General features: G+C 38.7%; 1 protein-coding gene across 2 annotated transcripts; it reads right to left on the reverse strand.

Moving 5' to 3' along the window:
• Positions 1–1,082: 1,082 nt before the first annotated feature.
• Positions 1,083–13,853, reverse strand: LOC122997457 (lutropin-choriogonadotropic hormone receptor-like). Of its 2 annotated transcripts, XM_044373601.1 has the most exons (12): positions 13,513–13,853; positions 13,142–13,327; positions 12,779–12,850; positions 9,938–10,012; positions 9,619–9,693; positions 8,127–8,201; positions 7,742–7,819; positions 7,473–7,541; positions 6,940–7,014; positions 3,930–4,118; positions 3,715–3,768; positions 1,083–3,094 (listed from the first exon to the last, which is right to left on the reverse strand). In XM_044373601.1, the coding sequence occupies exons 2-12, from the start codon at positions 13,309–13,311 to the stop codon at positions 1,948–1,950; spliced, it is 2,079 nt and encodes a 692-aa protein (XP_044229536.1). In that variant the 5' UTR covers positions 13,312–13,327; positions 13,513–13,853; the 3' UTR covers positions 1,083–1,947. The 2 variants fall into 2 exon arrangements, with proteins under 2 accessions (XP_044229536.1, XP_044229535.1); XM_044373600.1 differs by having other exon boundaries at positions 13,142–13,853.
• Positions 13,854–21,097: the final 7,244 nt, after the last annotated feature.

A 21,097-nucleotide genomic window follows, 5' to 3' on the forward strand; every position in this document is an offset into this window, starting at 1 on the left:
TCGATTGTCAGGCAGATTGTGTACAAATTGAAGACATTCAACACCATTGTTACCCTCCCCAGGAGTGATCGAACAACAGAAGTCACACCAAGAGCAGGTATGTAATAGTCCGGGAGGTCATAAGAGACCCTAGGGTAACATCTAGGAAACTAAAGGTCTCCCTTGCAGTGGCTACAGTCAATGTTCATGAGTTCACCATCAGGAGAACATTGAACATCAATGGTGTGCATGGCAGAGTTGAAAGGAAAAAAACCACTTCTCTCCAAAAAGAACATTACTGCCGTCCACGGTTTGCTCAAGACCACGTGGATAAGCCAGAAGGTGATTGGAAAAATATTCTGTGGATGGATGTGACCAAAAATCGAACTTTTTGGCATGAATGAGAAGCATTAAGTTTGGCGATGAGCAGACACTGCATTCCAGCATAAGGTCCTTAACCCACCTGGGAAACTTGGTGGTGGTAGTATCATGGTTTGGGCTGCTTTGCTGCCTCTGGACCAGGATGGCTTGCAATCATTGAAGGAGCTATGAATTCTGAGTTGTACCAGCACATTCTATAGGAAAATGTCACAGTATCTATCTGTGAACTGAAGCTCAACAGAAAGTGGGTCATGAGACAACGACCCTAACACACAAGTCGTTCTACCAAAGAATGGTTAGAGCAGAAGAAAGATAACGTTTTGGAATGGCTGAGTCAAAGTCCTGACCTTAATCCTATAGGAATGCTGTGGAAGGACCTGAAGCTGGCAGTTCATGCAAAGGAGCCCACCAACATCCTGAGTTGAGACTGTTCTGTAAAGAGGAATGAGCTAAAATTCCTCCAAGCTGATGTGCAGAGCTGATAAAGTTACCGGAAAAGTTTGGTTGAAGTTATTGCTGCAAAAGGGGGTCATACCAGTTACTGAAAGCAAGGCAATCACATACTTTTGCCTCACACAAATATGTAAGATTGGATATTTTTCCTCAAAAAATAAATGAAAAGGTTGTTTTTTTTGTCTTGTTTAATTTGGTTCACTTTATCTATTTTTAGGATTTGTGTAAATATCTGATCACGTTTTAGGTCATTTATGCAGAAATACATAAAATTCTTAAGGTTCACAAACTTTCAAACAGCACTGTATATGCTCTTATAGCAAGTTTTAGGCAGAAACACAGTACCAGGAGGTTTGGCACGTCAACCTTGATATAATCTTAGTCTCAACAGATGTTGCTAATAGGATAAAAATATTGAAAAAGATGGTTAGCATAAATAATTGACCACATTTTTTAAAATTAGAATGTTTTATTGTAAGAACCTGGGACATTTTGAACAGCAGTAATTGTTTATTATGGACCAGGCCCCAGTTTTTACTGGCTTCCTGTGGCTGCTCTGGCATGTCTGCAGTCTTCAAGCCTCTCAGCTCGAATGTCTCTTGAGTACAACAACCCAACACTCATTAGACTAAAAAGCCTGAACAGACAAGCTAATACAAACACTTTCATTTGATCATATTTACTTCACACATTCAAGCTTAAAATCTTGACTATTATATGGACAGAAAATAAATAATCTCTGCTTAAAGATCTTCTATAGAACTACATGTCTTACATCTCACACAAGTTCTGTTTTATATAGCTTGATCTTAATAACAAATGATCATTGATAATATGATTTAAGATAGCTTTGCAAAAAACCCCCCAAAAAACCCTGCTTTATTTGTTCTCTATTCCCGCTCCACTCATCTGCTTCTTTGTACCACATTATATGTGCAGAAATGGAGGCTGCAGCACCTGTTGTCTTCAATTTGAGGTGTCTTGACCCTGACTGATGAAATTCTCACTCTGTAAACTGATCCAGATCAAATCTGATCTGAAGCATGCCATGTACAAGACTGACACCCTGACCTAAACTTAGAAGAAATGCTACAAGACAGCTAAAATAATTACAATAAAATTATCTGTTATTGATCATGTGGTTCCCTTGTTTATAAAGCAACCTTTCCTCTTAATGTAGGCATAGAAGCTAAGTGAGTGAGGTTTTCTGGTGGACACTTTTTGGTTACAGGTGAGGTGTGAAGCCAGAGTCTGTGACCTGTAGAAGTTAGATTTGGCGTGACAGCAGCCACAACGATTCAGCAGCCGGCACACATCCTTCCTGAAGGCCCGCGTGAAGATGGTGTACAAGAAAGGGTTGCAGAGGGAGTTGATGGGATAAAAAAAGATGAGCAGGATCTTTGAGTGAGACACTGTGATGAGGGGCATTCTCAGGGCCGCAGAGATGGCGAAAAAGGAGATGGGTGCCATGCAAATGAAGTCAGTGAAAATGAGCACAGCCATGCGTTTAGCAATCTTAGTATCTCCATGACGTGCGGAATGCTCTGGGTTGCGGACACTGAGATAAATACATATGTAACAGTAACAGACCACCAGGAAAGCAAAAACATTGAGAATGAGAACAGCCACCACGTAAACCTGAGAGCCCAGTGTGTCGATGTCCATGGGCAGGCAGATGCTCACTTTGCTGTAGCTGCTGACCCCCACAAGAGGGAGCAGGGCAACTAGCAGAGAGAAGCCCCAGCCTGCCACCATCATGGCTGTCACATGGTGCATCCGCAGCCTCTTGTGTACATGCATGGCATTGGTGATGGTGTGCCAGCGTTCAAGGCTAATCACAGTCAGTGTATATACTGAGAGCTCACTGGCAAACACTGTCAAAAACCCCGCTATGCCACATCCGGGGCCTGTCTGCCATTCAGTGGCATGGTTGTAGTACTGGTGACGGGAGTGGTGATCCATGAAGGCGATGAGCATCAGGTAGAGCCCCATGCACAAGTCAGCAAAAGCCAGGTTACACATGAGAAATCGGGAGATGGTTAGCTTATGGTGGCTAATGAGGAGAATAACCAGCACAGTCAGGTTACCAGTCACAGCAAAAACTGTGATTATCCAGGTGAGACAGCGCAGGAAGCGAAAGCCCAGCAGGTCCTCACAAGGGTTAAACGCATCTGGCTTTGGCATGCAATTGACGAAGGGGTCGTTAAGACAATCCAGTTCCAGGTCTGGATACTGAAAGTTGATGTCATTAATACCGTTCACACCATCTGCAGTGGGCTCTCTGAAGAACATACAGATGTTGAAGTTATCATAACAATCCCAGAGTTATATATAGTTTTTCATAGAAGATGGATTTTGTGTGTTTTGCCATATGAGGACAACAATTGCATCTCTGTATCAGGGCTTTGTTTTTCTCATCACAATGTCTGTTATGTTGTTGTTATGTCTGCAACTGGACATAAACCTGAACTACAGTAAAATTAAATGTGTAAAAAAAGTTAAATGTCATGCGTAAATTGACAGTAACAGCTGCAATATTTAGTAAACAGGATGCATCTTGTTTTATTTTCCATAATTTTGATTACTTCCAATTCAACTCCTATTATTTAATTTGTGTGCTATGTGAAAATTATCATTCCATTAAGGTCTAAATTACAGTACACCATCTTAAATTCTTTGTTATCAATGGCAAAATGGCAAAATAAGTCGTAACAATTCAATAGTGTCATCTTAATTTGAGATATTAGTTCTATATCAAGGCAAGGGTCCAAACAAAATATTAATAATGCTGGACGGGGTGTTACTTTTTTAAAAAAGTGAACAATAAGATTCAAACCCCCCCCCCCCCTCCCACCCAAATAATTTTCAAATAGTCTCTAAGTGGACACTGAAGTAACTTACATTTCTGTTTTGCTGAGATCACAAGACTTTGTGAAGTTCTTCAAGGCATTTTCCCTTTAAATATAAAAGGAGGGAAAAGGTTAGATCTCACAGTATGTCAATAAATTAAACTGCTAATTACCAAACTGCAGATGTTCTGCATTCATTGGACAGAGCTTTTGTTCTTTATGCAGATGTGAATGGATCTGTTACATCGCTGTGAGCAGGTCGGTTACCTTTGTTTCCGACGCCATGTGTGGAAGGCGCAGCAGTGGCTGGGGTACGTGAGCTCAGCCTCCTCCACCTCAGCCAGGCTTTCCAGTGGAGGGAGGCTCTTCAGAGCAAAAGCGGAGCCGGCCTTCAGAAACCTCACCTGCCTCAGCCCTTTAGGGGGGAGGGAGCTCAAAGCTGTGGAGGAGACATCCCTGAATCACACATGCAGAGAACATAGACACGCATTTCAGTCAAGTTTAGTAAAAAGGCTACTGATAAAAAACGGTGTTGTAATAAGGCATTGGACTATTACAAGTCACTAGAACAGCCTCGCCTTGGATTTCACTTGTAATTTAAACTCAACTTGAGAGTTATAAAACCAGTCTTTCCCACTAGAGGAGCCATGATTTGGTGTTTTGTTGATGCTGGTGACAAATGCTGTTTCAGGCAAATCTGCAGAATCTCCTACAGGTGTTTATTGAGCTCTAGTGACTGGAGTAGCCAAGGTTTCATTCACAGTGTTTTCATATTCATCAAGCAAATGAGTGAAATCATGCTGTCTTTCTAAAGAGATGCTCATTCACGATAGAAATGTTTCATCACAGAATAGAGGCTGTAATTACTGACATTTACTGAGTACTGAATACATTTTATCAAAAGCAAAATAACATTCAGTATGTACTTTGCCAGCTACTTTGATTGAATACCGCCTTTATTTAGCTGATTACAAGTTGTGACCTGGCTTTCTTCAAAACTAAAAATACCCTAAAGTACCACAGTGGACACCACACAAGCAGACGGAAGACCTTTGGCATTTCCTGCGCGTCTGTGAACACCACAAATACTTATTCATAACCAAGATAAGGAAATTTCATATCTACAACACAGGTTTCTCACAATCAGAGACCTTGCGAGCTGTATGCTCTGCAGACTTGGCTATTTGCTCACTAATCAGTATTCAGCAGTGCTGCCTGCCTTGTTGGTTGTTTACACAGACAGGCTGTCACCACCCTAATGTTTATACAATAAAATGATAAACATTGTTATGAATATTAATCTTGCTTCACTGACCCAGTTCAAATATTGTCACCGTAATGCTGTTGATTTAAACAACAAAAGATTGAAAATTTTTGATTGTCCTCTCTCATATTTAACTTCAGCACAATTATAAATGTGTTGCATTTGGATTTCAACCTTGTATCTGTAGAACATGAACATTGACAAGACTGACTATTTTTTTAACAGTGGTGGTAACTAAGTACATTTACTCAAGTACTGTACTGAAGTACAATTTTGAGATTCTTGTACTTGATTATTTCCATTTTCGGCAATTCCATATCTCCTGTCCATTTCAGAGGGGAATACTGACATACATGTATATATAGACATGTAGAGTTTACCTTCAAATATACTGTATGTCCAGTTTATGATCCACTGTTAAGGATGGAATTGCTAAACAGTATATAAAGTACTTAAAATTGATTCTGACAAACTACCACATCAAAATTACACAAAAACACATAAGTAATAGTTCAATATTATAATAAATTACATTATGATAATAATATAACATTCTGAGTAGTCCTGGTGTTTCTAATTTCATGTCATGTCTTTACTGCTCACATCTGGAACAAACTACCTAAAGATTTCAGATTAGAGACAATACTGATTTACCTTGCAAGGCAGCTGGATTCATGAGATCACAAGATCACAGGACAATCCATCTTGTTTCAGGTTCGGCTTGTGTCCAAACCAACAATCAGCGTCCTACAAGGATTCTCGTGGGATCTTGTGATCTCTTGAATCTAGCTGCCTTGCAAGGTAAGACGATGATAGACAGTGATAGACAGACGGTTCATCCAATCACCTGCCAGGTATTTTTTGAAAGTTCCTGCCCTCCAAACACTTTCCAAGGACGACTTTTCCGGTGGTTCTGTGTAACAAACCATCTGACACGTCAGGTCAAATGCTGATAACCTTTAAATCTAAATTAAAGACACATCTGCTTGCCAAGGCTTTTGGGCCTTGTCCACACTGATACGGATACTTTGCAAAATGAACATTTTCCTCAATGTTTTTGCCTCTCATCAACACGCAAACAGCGTTTTATGTCACTAAAACAGAGATTTTTTAAAATGCTTTCTAAAGTACATATTCTAAAGTGCACTTAACTAACTTGTTTTTTTTTTTTTTTATCTTTTATTGTTCTCATGTTCTTTTGGATTTTCGGGAAGCACTTTTCATTTACTTGTGTATGAAATGTGCTATATAAATTAATTTGCCTCACCTTACTGTACACTATGTAGAAAGCTAAGAAAAAAACTAAAAAAAAGTGTATGTACACACAACACTCTAAAAGGGGCTAACAAAACCTCTGTACTTTTACTTAAGTACATTTTTTTGGGCAGTGGTCAGTTGAAACTAGCTGTGAACACAATACTGACATGTTATCACCTTTTGAGTTAATATGGTGAATGTGTTAGCAAACACTTGCCTATTTACATATCCAGAAGATATGAAGCATTCATTCAAAGGCATGTTTCTGTCCATCTGGCAAATTTAAAACTTAGTCCTCTTAACTTTGTTTTGGTCTCCTCTAACTCCTGAGTGAAATATAATACAGCATAATAGTCGCTAACTGTGTCTGTCTGCTGTTTAGTGCTGAGCAGGTGGTGTATAGTGTGTTTTTAGAGAGTTTCACTGTGAACAACCGCCTGCTGCAGCTGAAATTGATGCTATGAGAGCAGTTAAGTGAAATAAAACAGTTAAGCTGCTAGCTAAAAAAAAGAAGAACAAAACAATAAGCTGAAAGACACTAAAAAACTCCATCAAGTTGAAAGGAACTGCAGAGTCAGTTGAGCGACCCCTTTCACATACAAGTATTCATGTCATTGTTAATATAAAAATATTGATAATAGCTGCTTTGAGTAGAGGATCTGAACAACTCTAACACCAGTTTGCAAACTGACTGGCCAGGAAATTATAATGACATTTTCTTTATTTATTTGATCAACTTGAATTATTTTTACTTACAGAGAAATTGGACCTGAAGCTCCTTTGAAAGCATCTTCTTGAATGTTAGTGAGATACCTGTTGTCTCTTAAAATCCTACAAAAGACAAAAAAAAAAAAAAAAAAAATCAAATATCACTCAAATGACCTCCAATCCAAACTGTAGCTGTGCAGTTAACATACAATATCTAAGAAAATCAAAGATGACACATTAACGACCAACAACGCCCCAAACCATTTTTCATCTACTTTTTCTTTTCTCAACTTGACACCGAGGAAGATGAGCATTATTTTTAGACTGCAGGGTGTCTGCACATATCACGTCCCCATCAACATTCAGCAGTACGGGGCAGAGCAAGAAAACAACGGGTCATCCAATCTTTGTTTAGTCTTACATAACGTCTGTTTACTGGTACACTCAGTTTTTATGATTAGAAAAAGAAAAGCTTGAAACCTGTACAACATACTTAACAGCAGTAAACTGTATCGGCCTGTTATGTTGTTGTTGGCACAGTATGACAGAAAAAAAAACATGTTGATTATCAAAATGCTTACAATGTGTTGAGCTTGGTTCCATTGAAGGCATAAGACTTTATTTCCTTGAAACCGTTTCTAAGCAGGTTCCTGTCGAGGACACAATGTTATAAATTTTTATTTTGCTGTCAAAGGCACCCATCACCAAGGTTAGAGAACTGAACATTCAATTACATAAGCAGATTGAGACACATCAAAAAAAAAAACAAACGTTCTTGACAAATGGTGAAAAATTGTTGCTCCTAGTTTTGATAATGTGGTAAGAAAAAGAATTTGGCTCCTGTACTCACATGTCAACGTACTCCTCCGTCATTCCCAGGAAAGAATTGGCAGGAATGGTTTCGATCCTCATGTTGTCTGCCATTTCTCTGCACAAGGAGGAGATAACATGCACTCAGGCTGTTGGGCTAAGTTATCAGTTAGACAAAATTATGTATATTCATACCAAAAAAAAACAAAAAAAAAACGCAGCAGTTTGATGAACTGTGACCCAGTTAGAGGATTTGTGGCGGAGTTAGTGGCATCGTGACATTGATAGATAAAAGTAAAACCCAGCTCAGAATAAACAACTTGGGCTCCACTCAGAGTTAAAACATGAACAACATGCAGTTGTGCAACATGCAGAAACACACTAATCCAGATCTGGGCACATTATTTTAAAATGGGATTACTCACAGGATAATATCGGACACCAAGGAGGAGATAGTTGTGAAGTCTGGGAAGTGTATCATCCCTGTGTTTGAGATGCTCCTGTGGAGACACACAGCAGAGACAGATGATCATGAGCAGATAAGAGGAAATCTTCAAAGTGGCCACAAAATGTCACAGATACTGAGCTTGTCTCAGTCAGTCAGAAAATACTAATTTCAGGAGCCAGCTGGTAAAGTATTCCAGGCTAAATGTGGTTTATCACATCATCACTTGTGACCTTTAACTTTTAAAAACAATCATTACTAGAGTACAACTTGAATTAAGAATATCTACATAGATCATAGAGGTTGTGAGTGTTGATCTGCAACCTAAAATTCTACTTAACAAGCAACTGTGCTCAAGACATAAAACCAAAATTAGTGCAAACTATGGATATATTAATACAGTCCATACAGTCAAGTGATCAGTACAGCTTTTGAATGTGGTTGTACAGTGAAAGAAAAAAAAAAGCAAAAATCATAACAATCAAGAAACAAGTCCTCTTCACAGACAGTGCTTTTGACAGTACATAAAGGAGGACGCCAGTGACTCACAAGAGACAAACTATGAAAAGAATTGGTCAAAATCGAAGCATCACAGGCCGAGATATCTTTGCTTTTATTCCCTTTGTGTGTGTCAAGCTTCAAAATGCTGGCTCCTACAATTCCCATAATGCAACTCAACAGCATCTCTCATCAGACCCTTTCTGGCTGTTAAATGCCTTCATGCTTCAAACTCCATCCCCCCAGTTTATGATGACACAAACAGACAACATAAGCTGGAATGACTCTTTAAAACCCCACAACATCCTTTTTATACTGAATCCCACACTGTCTGTCATACATACTCTCTGTTGGCGTGTCTCTCATTAACTCTTATATTTTATTATTTAATGTTTATTTTTATGGGGAGAAGTACATAGCATGGACCAGTGCCACATACCACAACATTTATAGCCTAGGCCAGCTTGTAATGCCTGTCCCTAGTTGGGCCATTATACAAATACACACAGGGAAACACACACAGGATGATACAACACACAAACAAACTAACTCAACCTGCTTTTGGTACTTGAAGAGGAAAAGTCAGGGGATTGTCAATGTCATTGGGATTTATACTCTGGGTACAGTATGTATGTACAAAGTTTCATGGCAATCCATCCAATTGTTGTAGAGATATTTCACTAACCTAAAAATATCAGTGAAGCTGTATGATGTTAACACTAAGTGAAATATTCAAAACCAAGACTCTGTTTTTAATGACTGAGCCCTTCCATCAAATGGAAATAATACCCTTGCCCGCATATTTTTTGGCATCTTTGAAAACTTTGGAGTCTCAACTAAATTCAAAACAAAGTTCTGTGGGTTTGAACAATGCTCGGCTGCAAAGTACAAGTTTGTAAAGACCGATGCACTGGCTGGTCAGTGAGGTTTAAAAAGGTCACTGACGATCACATAAAACAGAATCATATACTTACAAATATTTCAGTTTGGGCAGGTCAGTGAAGGCACCTTTTTCAATGATCCTCAGACTGTTGATATTCTGCACAAAACTACAGGAACAAAAATAAGAAATATATCAGTAATTATAATTATTGTCGTCAGCGGATGTCAATAAACCAACCCATTCATACACCAGCCGCTGTGAAAGTCAAGGATTAAACACGCAGCTTTTGTAATTGAGAGACTAATCCTGTGAAACTAAAATGAAATGCAAAACACATACCAGCTGTTCAAATGAATAATTGCTTTCAATTTGCGGCTTGAATGTGACGTGCGATGGAAGGTGTCGCTTACATTTGAGCCAGGCTGTGGAGGGAGAGGAACGCGTGTCTCCGTATCTGCGTGATGCAGTCGCTCTGGGAAATCTCGCTGTGGCACAAAGAAATGGCTCAACATCAATCAACCGATTAACAAGAGGCTGTAAACAAATTACTCCTGAAATGTCTAAGATCAAGCCAGTGAATATGGAATTTTAGTGAGGCAAACATTAAGAGTGATGCACGTGCCTGTTACTTTTTCTTTTTAAAAATAGGACAGACTTGATTGATACTGGGATGCAAACCATGAGGGAAAAATGAAAATACCACAAACATCACCATGAATTCACACTTCTAGGGCACAAACACTTCACCTGATGTTTGGAAAAGCTCCAAACATACATCATGGATGCATCTGGGCCAAGAAGACTGAGTGAAGATGTTTAAAAAGGAGGACTAAACAAAGACGTTCCGAGACAAACAAAGTCAACAAGACTTTCTTGATTTGTCCTTGAACAGTTTGTTTTCTGATGGAGGCACAGCTTCCTCTCAGGAGCCGCTCTCCATCTACTTTTTTCGTAATCACCGTTGTCGTTTTAGACTCCCACTCAACTGTAATCAGCCGACACTTTTCTTAGGTTAACCTCACTCTGCTCCCATTTTAAACCTAGAAACAATTAAACGACTCCATCTGTGCTGCTTATGTTTGGTTTCACTCTCTCCTCTGATTGCATTATGTATAGTGTCATAATTACCACTTGTGGCTCATATAAAAAAAAAAAAAAAGATTGTCCAGATCAAGCTGTGCCAACGATTATCAGTTTGCGTCATCAGTGACAAACGCCGTGTCATTCTACCTTGACACAGGTTAGATGAGGAAGGTTTCATAACCAAGAAATGAAACATCTTATTGTAAGTCCATATTTGTAGCTTTAGCACAGTCATTTCACTGAAAGTGGAGTGTATTTTATCACATAAAACTCATCTGCTGGGAGGAAATTTGAATTTGCCCTGTGTATTGGAACATAATGAACCTATGGCATGTAAGTACTGTAAGTATGTGCGACTGATAAGCTCGTCCCTGAGGAGGAGAGCAAAGTCAAACGCAATCAACACAAACTGGCTCAATTTGAAAATGGTTTCACCACAGGCAAACAAACGTTTCATATCTGCTTATCAGACTGTAAATGATATATTAATTAAATAGTGAAGCCAATTCAGTAAAACTATTCAGGGTGATGTTATGGCTTTAGAAGTGAGTATTTAGTAGCTGTAAACACAATAAAGGTGACCTAATCAGCAATTAATCCCCACTTCTAGAGAAAATAAGAAGAGATTATGTTATTACTGGTGTGCCTGGTTTGTTTTTAGTGAAATATCTCATTCATTTATAATTGGATTTAATGGAAATTTGCAGGCCAGTTAGCCATTTGGGCCAAGAATTTTGGTACATTTATGAAAATGTTGTATGGGAGCTGCTGAAAAGCCCCAAAGTATGGTGACAATAACACAACATACAACAATAAGGGGAAAATCTTTAACTACTTTTTCCTTTTCAATACATATTTTTACAGAGAATAGACTCAATTTCCCCGTCCTATGAAGACAGATGGTTCACCTTTTACCTTTTTTTGGAACTGTGCATCTTCATAACATCTACAGTTGATAAAAAAAAAGTGTTTTGGAAAATCTGAGGCATTCATCGTAAACAGAGTACTTGTTTGAAATCTGGTGACATAAGCATGTGGGTGAAACTTCCACATTAAAAGTGACAGAGTGGGTTGTGCTCAACCATTCGCTGAGTTAACAAGGTGTTTCCCTTGATCACACCATAGGAAGTAAACTACAGAGCAAAGACATCAAAGTGAAATGTAATCATGGTATGAAGTAATGAATAGTCATACACAAATGTTCGCCTCCTGTTGCTATTACCTGGACCTAGACTCAAGATAAAAGCATTTAGTAAACACCTGATGTAATAGTTGAGTTGTTATTTAGTCAGAGTTCATTGGGTTATAACTGACAAACATTATTTTTTTCAAAACACGTCTCAAATTTAAAGGATGTTTTGTAAAGATTTCATTATTCTTTCTAAGCCTATGTTGTTTTCCACAGCTACAAATTTTTTTGTCAGCCCTGTTAACTGTCTGGCTGTTTAAAGTGTCTGGTAAAATAATGAATTGTCTATATAAAAGGGCTGTTGAAAAGCATTTGTAATAATGCAGTATGGATTGGTATAAATTTAAATCAATTTCCACTTCTTCTGCTGTCAGGTGTAGGAGCAGCTGGAGGTGTAGCCTTGTGTAGAAATACTTCTTTACTGGTGCTGTAATATATCTGGTTAAAGGATTTTCTCTTTGCTCTGTACACATGAGCCAATAGGTGGCGCTGCAGGCAAAGCATATTTTAACTGTATTTAAAATTTGGACCAACACAGACTTTGCTTTTTTTCCCTTATAGTATGATATTTCCTCATGGTTGATTTGTTTGAACAATGCTGAACTCAAGCACACTATTGACATGATTTATCATCTATTATATAAATATATATAAAAGTTCCTTTAGGATCAGTCAAATATATTTTCAATACATTTTTAATTTCAAACTTCGTATTTCAAGACTAGCAGTTACATTTGATTGAATTAATCAGATTACAGTTAATTCATTTTTAATTAAATCACAATAGATAATAATTCTGATCATTTAAAACCGTTAAGCTTATGTTTAGTTTGTCAGCATTCTTGCTTAAATGTTTCATCAAGGCCAAAGGGTTTATCAGCAGAGGTGTCTCCTTTCTTGAGTCAAGCTTTTTTGACTTAAGGCTACTTTTCTCTCTGTCTGCTTCTTCCAGAATAAGTCTTAAATATAAATAACTTACATTACTGTTATGTTGATCAGCTCTTTGAAGGCATGAGTGGGAACTTCTTTCAAGGGCAGATGAGTGAGTCTTCTGTAAGAATAAGTAAAACTCAAGTCAATTCCACATGTGAACTTTATACCTAGAAGCAAATACAGAAAGGTGTCTTTAATGTGCCCCTCAGAAATTACATTTATAAGACCTGTGTTACAAGGGGAATGATAGTGACACCATAAAGTAACTTTATAGCCATAATAAGTCCCAACAGGAAAAACAAAAGACAAAAGGAAAAGATCAAGGGCACTGATGGGCTCACAGGAAAGTATCAGATGATTTTAGACTAGTTTTCTATCAGAAGCAAAGCTAGAAAGTTGGGTTACTTACAGTCGAAGCACGGATGTTGCTGCTGCCCGGGAGGCCAGTTGAGTGTCTCTGCTGCACTGAAAAGTGTCGGCGCTGCAGCGGCAGATGGCCGGACAGGTATATGCCCAGCAGGAGCGCACACTCAGGACACCGGACAGCACGACCAGGACCCAGACTGCCTGGGGAGCCATGACACCGGGCCACTCACTGAAGGATTAATATCAAAACAAAGAAAAAACAAAAAACTCCGCTGAATCTCCTTAAAGTTAAAGATATATGTATATAAAAACCTGCTCTGTAAAACCAGTGTCTTATTCCAGGTCAAAGGCAAAACACTAAATAATTTTACGCTGTTTTTTTTTTGTTCTTGTTTTTTTGATGTTTTTTCCCACCTGCAGCGTTAATGCTGCCTTCAGGTACGGTCGTAATTGCGAGCAAGCTGCCCGCCTGGAAGAGCCAACAAAGTGAAACACAGGCAGAATTTTCTTTGACAGCTGAGCTGCAGAGATGTGACGTCTGGTGGGTGGAGATCATGAAAAGCTCTGTCAGATGAAGTGATGTGGTGAAGTCATGCTGTCACTCATTTATGTTTGTAATAAATCAAGGCTGGAAAATAACTGTTTTTTACTAGGCTACTGTTGTGAGGTACTGATGAGTAGACTATTTTTTTTTAAATTTTGATATTTTCAAAAAGAATTGTATTACCCAGGACCCCAGCAAAAAGAGGAATAATTTATTTTCACTATAATTCCATCCATAAGTAACACAATGACAAAATGTATGACTATTGTGGTCATGGGTTTCATACACTTTCTGTAATAAAACATCTAAAAGCAAAAATCTTATCAGATGGGGGTCCCTGTTCTTATTTGTGTCAGTTTAGGGGTTCTTGATGTGAAAAAGTTTGAAAACCACTGCTCTAAATTTATCTAATGGCCTACTTTTCACATTACGGTTTTCAATATATGAGATAACATGTGATGCATTGTGTCATACTGCCCAAGAAGCCTACATAATGTGATCAGTGATCCAATGAAAAAATGATTTCTCAAATAACAATTTTAATTGTTAAAAAAAACTATACCAGTGGGCTTGCATGTTTTAGCTCCTTAACTATAGGTTATGTCCACATGGTTGACCATTTTTGATCACATACTGTATATTTGCAGATTTTTTGATGTGTTTTTCCAACCAGTTCAGGCATCTACTGGTTACCTTTCATTACATTCAATATGACAATCTATTAGCAGCCCATTAAAGCTTCTCACAGTGAGCATCATGTCTGCATTACATCAGTTTTACATGATCTTTGTGTAATAAAGCAATCTAAGTACAGACTGACTTTTTTACCCTCACAACAATATAGTAAATCTGACAAAAATAATGCAGACTTGATGTTGACTGTGATAGGTCTCACAACTCAATAACGTTACAAGGGTATAAGGGTTCTAATATATTTTTATATTTTATGGAAATGAACTGAAACCATGGATGGCTCAAAAAAGTAAATGCATTCAAATTCAAATGTCTGTTAATTGGTCAGCTAAAATGTAAATATTCACTTTGTGAATGGGTTCAAACATGCAAAACCACAGCTATGGTCTTATATGCTGATTCATTTACTTTAAATTAGTTAAAAAATTTAAATGCAGTAGTTTTACATGTAATGAAACATTTTTCCATCGTGGTATTGCTTTTTAATACATGTCTGCTGTACATTTTCTCCTCTTCATTCTGTCCGTGCGCTGCTGGACATAGAAAAAGACTAATTGCTTTATGTTCATTTTGTTAACAATCCAACTGAAAGCAGTAAAATGAATCAACAATTCTAACTTGCAAGAAGCAAGCTTTGAACTTTCAATCATTAGGATACACATACAGTACACATGTGCACTTGAAGGCAGCAAACCTCACTGTGGTTGTAAAAACCCCCGAGCAAAGCAAAGATAGTGTTCATCAAGTTTTAGGCTGCTGCTGAAGCTGCAACTGTAGCTTCACTTGTCTCCTCTACACTGCAGCAAAATGTGTTTTATGTTGACTCATAGAAATCTGAGTACTAATTCTCTTAAGAGGACACCCGGATGACTCGGACCTTCTAAAATAAACTGTACTTTGTTTGCATGGTTCACTAGTGTTATGAATTGCAACTTAGCCCGCAAGTGTAGTAAATGTAGAGCGTTAGGAGGAAGACTTAGTTTTAAACAGATGTCCAGCTCAGTGGACAGCCAAAAGTACACATAAAATCTCCTAAACTATCACTAAAGCAGTAAAAAAAAACTAATGACTAATCGGTGCCACAGCCTCATTTAACTGTGGATGAAGTTGAAGCTCACACAGGATGCTTCTGTTTGTTGTTCCACTGGAAAAGCCTTTCACAGGGTAGCCTGTCAACCTGGAAAAAGGATTGATGGAAAAAAAAGGTTTAATACAGTCTAGTACAGCCTATTTGCTGTTAAACCACATGCACTTTTACAAAATCTTACATCACAAGGAACCGCGAGTCCCATTTACGGCAGTTTGTCAAACGAAAAGCTTTGTGTCTCCAACATCCTTAACTTAATCTCCTCTGCTGTCAGTGACCCTGACCCCATTTACAGCTTTCTCATCCTGCTGCTCCTGCCTGCCAGTGTGACCCATGCTAACAGATCAGCAACACCTTCTCCTCACTGCTGCTATGTAACAATCCCACTCACACACACACACACACACACACATGCTTAGCTCCCTGGAGAGGTTACTGCTCAGCGCTGTTTACCAAGACTCTCGCACCCTGACAACCTCTGAGCCGAGCACAGTTCCAGTATGTTTAACCCTGTAAAAGAAAGAAGAAGAAGAAGAAGAAGAAGAAAAAACACTGACAGGCAGAGAGAGACTAATTCATGCAAGTGGACAAGCAAACCAACCCATGTCTTCACGCTAACCCCCATGCCGAGCATCACATCACACCTAGAAGGTCAAGCACCACAGGGAGAGACTTTCCAGACAAAAAGCATAAAGACACAATTTTAAAAGAGAGTTACATCACATTAAAATTTCATAACTGCTTGACAGAATGTGAAAAACAAGTGGTTACACCTATTCTAGTAGTTGATTGTTAGATGAATGCTGCTTTTCAAGCATTAGCTGTGGTTTAGCCCTTTGGCTTCTTTATTGGATTTATCAGCATGGCTGTAACAGCTAATGCTGAAACTCCTCTTTGGATAATACACTATTAAATTGCATTTGGAGCAGTTTATTGTAATTCTGTGGTACTTTCTTATTTATTTTAGCCTAAGGCAAGCGAGAATGATGCAATTTAAAGTGGGTTAACCATGCTGACATACATTTACAAACACATCTACAATACATGATGATCATTGGTACTGTAAAAGCGTTTTTGCTACGGTCCCAAAACTGGCACATAAATGAAGAATTCATGAAGGAATTGTCAGTCCAGACTACACATTTGCTCTCAGGAACTGCTGGTTATAAGATATCAACGCTGTGTCTCCCTGTTCTCATAAAACTGCTCCTTTTGATGTAGTTTCCTTTTGTTTTCTCAGATTACATCCTCAGTCCTAACAAGCTACACATCAGTTCACCTGGAAGAGGGCTGAGGTCATGTTTACATGGAGCAGGATCAGAGAGTTTTACTATAAGGCCATGTCCACACTTCTGCAGATAAATTTTAAAACATTGTTTTTTCTCTCAGTTTTTGGCCTTGCTATTGTTTTGGTGTTTTAATACATAGAGAAAACATCTGAAAATGCTGGTATGGATGTAAACTTTTGACTGATAAATAGTAATAATAACCTATATTAGTGTAAAATGGACTAACTCTGCTTTTTTTTTTAGAATATCACAGGGTCAGATGAGAAAAGTGTCATTCAGACCTGTGTGGACGTGGCACCAAATAACAGACTGTAGGTGTGATCGCACCCCATGCGGTCACCTTCACCTGCTTTGTTACTGTATGTTGTTAGAGGTTCCTCTTTTGGGGACAAGGTTCTTCTTACCTCTGGGTGGGAGGCTGTTGACCTGTCAGCATCCTGCTGCTAGTCAGAGCACACAAGGAGAGTGTGAGCAACGCGACATCACGGAACGACACAATCTAGCATGAAACAACGGGACACAATATATAAAGCAACACAACACACACTAGCAGAAAACAACACACGAAGTGAGAAAGACAACATGGGAAAACGCATAAAGAGCACAAACACATCAGGGCTGAGTCAGAGCAGGCCTGGAGTCATTACTGAAAGTGGTGGAAGCAGCAATTGGTGTCAAATGCTGTTTACTTACTATTTCCACATAAAGTGACATTTTCAGGGAGCGAGTTCAAGAGCAAACACACATCAGCGTGGCATTTGAGGTAATTGGCAACAGGGGCACTGAGTGTGTTCTGAGAGTCCCTTTGTTTTATTCCTCAGTGTACTGCAGCTCAACAGCGAGGAGCAACATCTTTGGAGAGGGATCCCTCCTCTGTTGCTCTTGAGATTTCTTCCATTTTTTCCCTGTTAAGGATTTTTTTAGGGAGTATTACCTTATTTGGTTCAAGGGTCTTTGGATAGAAGGTGTTGTATTGCTGTATAGACTGTAAAGCTCCCTGGGGAAAATTTGTGATTTGTGATATTGAGCTATACAAATAAAATTTGACTTGACTTGATTTTGGACTGTCTTTTGGGGCTTTAAGAAAGTATAGCAGGCATTTTAACTCTTTTCTGACATTCTGTAGACAAAACGATCAATCAGTGATGAAAATAATGGTTAGTCGCATCCCTAAGGACACTCATTAGCCGTTTACCTTATTTCAAATCAGATCAAATCTGGCTAGGGATCTGTGTTGCATGTCCTTCTTCTTCCCCCATTTTCTGTCATTTCTGTACTGTCGTGCCCAACAATATCATACTGTAAGAAAGCACAGATGAAATGAGAAGAGCAAAACTTTTTTTCCTACTGGCTGGACTTTAACTATGATTACACATTCGTCATGCATCGTTTTTGTCTTTGGTTGAGGGTGATGTTTTCTTCTTTTACCTTGAATAACTGAGACATTCGCTCCACTCTGCCTGAGCTTACATTAGTTGCAGGTGATTTTGCCATCTTTGATATCTTCAGTTTGTGAAACTTCACAGTTCAAAAATATGTGTTTGAGCATCAGTTCATAACTCCTTGAATATTTAGTCTGTTCTAAGAACAAAGTGATGTTTTGAAAGAACCAAGAAAAACCAGAATGATCGTTTTTGGCTTCAAAACTTGAGAAATCAAGGCTCTGTACTCAAGGGCACCACAGGAGGCTTATATCATGAACAAGGAAGTGACGGCCAAGGAGAAAGAGAGCCAAGAGAGTTCAACATGACGAAGCAGAGATAGCAGCACACACAAACACAAGCACACCAATACTGGAGCTGCACTTAACACAGAGGACTCTATTTACTAATCTACTTACTTAATCCTCAGTGTTCGTAAGGGGGTTTGTATGGGAGAGTTGTGGATCTAGGATTCTTACACTTCAGCAGGTTATAATAATTTCCATATGCCCTCTAATCACTCTCCTTCACTCCCACTCAAAAGACATTTTGCAGTATGAGCACCATGAGACTGGCATGTTAATGAACGTGGGATAAACAAGCAACCGACAAATAGGGAAGTCATTATTATGAATTATTAGGCGGAATTTATGCAGTCTTGTTTTTAATGGCATATAACCTTGAGGCTGTCCGCTCTCTCTCTCTCTCTTTCTCTCTCAATTCCCAATCACACACACACACACACACACACACACACACACACACACACACACACACACAAACTCACAATTTGTAGACAGGGCAATGCTCCTGACAGCTTATCAGGTCAGGAATTCACGGGTCCTTGGACATCTGAAATGCATCACAGAGATATCACATTAAGTGTTTTAACCCTTTCATGAATCTTGTTCAGTGTCAAGTCACCACAAGGAACATCTGAGCTACAATTAATCTCTTCAGAACCGAAAAAAAAGTTCTCTAGAAAGCTGTCATACTCACATACTATCACCTCTTCTTCCATGTTTGATCAGGCGCTGCGCTGTTTGATGCACTTACTGTATCAATAACTCTTATTTGAAGTGGCTGTAGTTCTTCAGTTTGATCAACAGGTGTCAGAGAGCACTTCTCTTTCATATCTGGGATTGTGCTCAGGATTCCTACTGTGAAAAGCCAGCTGGTCTTTGATCACTGATTCATTCTGATCCAGAGCTAAAGAATAATCAGTGCTCTGAAAACGGGACACGGGCCTGGTTACAGCCTCAGTGGAGGCTAGCTACCTCAAATGATAATGTCCAGAGAGCTGCAGATGTACAGAATTAGTTTTTGTTTTTCTGGTTCAGTCTAAATACTGTTAATGGGAATTTTGGCTCATGTGAGAGTCTGGTAAACTAGTTGATTTTTTGAGCATCTTTCACTTTGCCCTGATAATAATGCATTTTAATGATTTGGATGACTGGTTTTGAGACCCATATAACAATTTATTACACATTTTTTGTATAAATGGACCAATAGATGAACACTTATCTCTCTTGCATATCCTCTCTTAATTTTTTCAAAAAATGGTACATCTCTTTTTTATTACATAACTGCCACAAATAAGAAATCAGTGATCATAACAGTAATTGTTGAATGTTTGATGAATGTCTTTATACTCTTTTAGTAAGTAAAATGTAAAATTGAAACTGTTGTTTTTACGTTAAGATTCATATTCAAATCCCTGAATACAAATGTCCTCAATATTTCATTTCTATTAGACTGACATAATTAATAGATAAAGTGTCCAGTCTGCCCGGTCATGAACGCTGATCCAAATGACGCACGCTGCTACAAAAAAAGATCTTAGGAATCTTTGCAATCATTTAAATGTTTTTGTTCCAAATGTCTCAACATTATCTCCAGCACAGTGGTTAAAATATGTTTACTACAGGCAGAATCTCTCACAACTTCCACCCTTCATGCAATTCCAGCAGATTTTTTGGCCTCCACTAACATCAAAGCGGTCCTTTCAGTGCCAGCTGGACTGCAACAGCAGTGTTGAGATTGGCTGAGTGTACTGTATGTGTGTGTGTGTGTGTGTATGTGTTAGAGTGGGAGACTTGGACTAATGCCCAGCTCTTGGCATATTTGTGTTGATAAACACATCTTAACGCACCTTTTTCTCTGGATACTGTGACGTTTATCCAGCAGAAGAGGTGTTGTAGTCCACTGAGGACACTTGAGCACATTCACAGAGGGACAGACATGTCCCTGCTGCTGGGCAGCTCTACAGGCCGATGCACTCGGGTCTCTCAAACACTCCTAACTTCTCATTCATGAGGACGGCACTTTCTGTACCTGCTGGGCACGATCTGAACTCTGTGGGCGAGTCTGGCCCTGGGACGTTTAGCACCTTGGATGTTTTATCTGAAAGGAATGCTCTGCTTTTTGTTGTGTTGCAATCTATTTTATTTTTAATGTTGAAACAGATGATAGCAAGAATTTCTGATAGTGAATACTGTATAAATGTAGCACTGTAGCCCACTTTGCATCAACCAAAAGGTGATGAGAGAGATTTAAGATTGAATGGGGGTTACAGTCACATCTGTTCCACTCACCACCTTTCACACAGTCTCATATACAGTGCTATCTTTGTCTGTATTATAAATAATTTGGATGTTGTTTGAACCTGAGTGGCCCATAAAGCAGGAATCTACAGAATCTGTGTTTCTGTGTATACGACAGCTTTATGTGCAGTTTTCAGAGGACAGCTGGAGTCGACCATCAAAATACACAAACAGCTGGGACTCCTGGTGGTAACCAAATATGCTAATAAAAAATTGAACATTTGAGAGGCTACAATTTTAACGAGATGTGAATGATTATACAACATTTAATAATCCCAGGGAAAACATTAAGCCACCAAATCAGAACATGGGCAAAGGACAAAGCAGAGTGATCCATTTTTAGTTGATTTAAGCTAAAGGTT

The sequence above is a fragment of the Thunnus albacares genome, chromosome 14 (genome assembly GCF_914725855.1).
Source record: "Thunnus albacares chromosome 14, fThuAlb1.1, whole genome shotgun sequence".
Lineage (NCBI taxonomy): Eukaryota > Metazoa > Chordata > Actinopteri > Scombriformes > Scombridae > Thunnus > Thunnus albacares.

Bases quoted from the DNA above. Each gene is read 5' to 3' on its own strand.
- LOC122997457 (XM_044373601.1), bottom strand. From the start codon at position 13,311: ATGGCTCCCCAGGCAGTCTGGGTCCTGGTCGTGCTGTCCGGTGTCCTG. The intron at 12,851-13,141 runs GTAAGTAACCCA...TTATTCTTACAG, and splicing joins GCAACATCCGTGCTTCGACT to AAGACTCACTCATCTGCCCT. The intron at 10,013-12,778 runs GTAAGTTATTTA...TTTGTGCCACAG, and splicing joins CTGATCAACATAACAGTAAT to CGAGATTTCCCAGAGCGACT.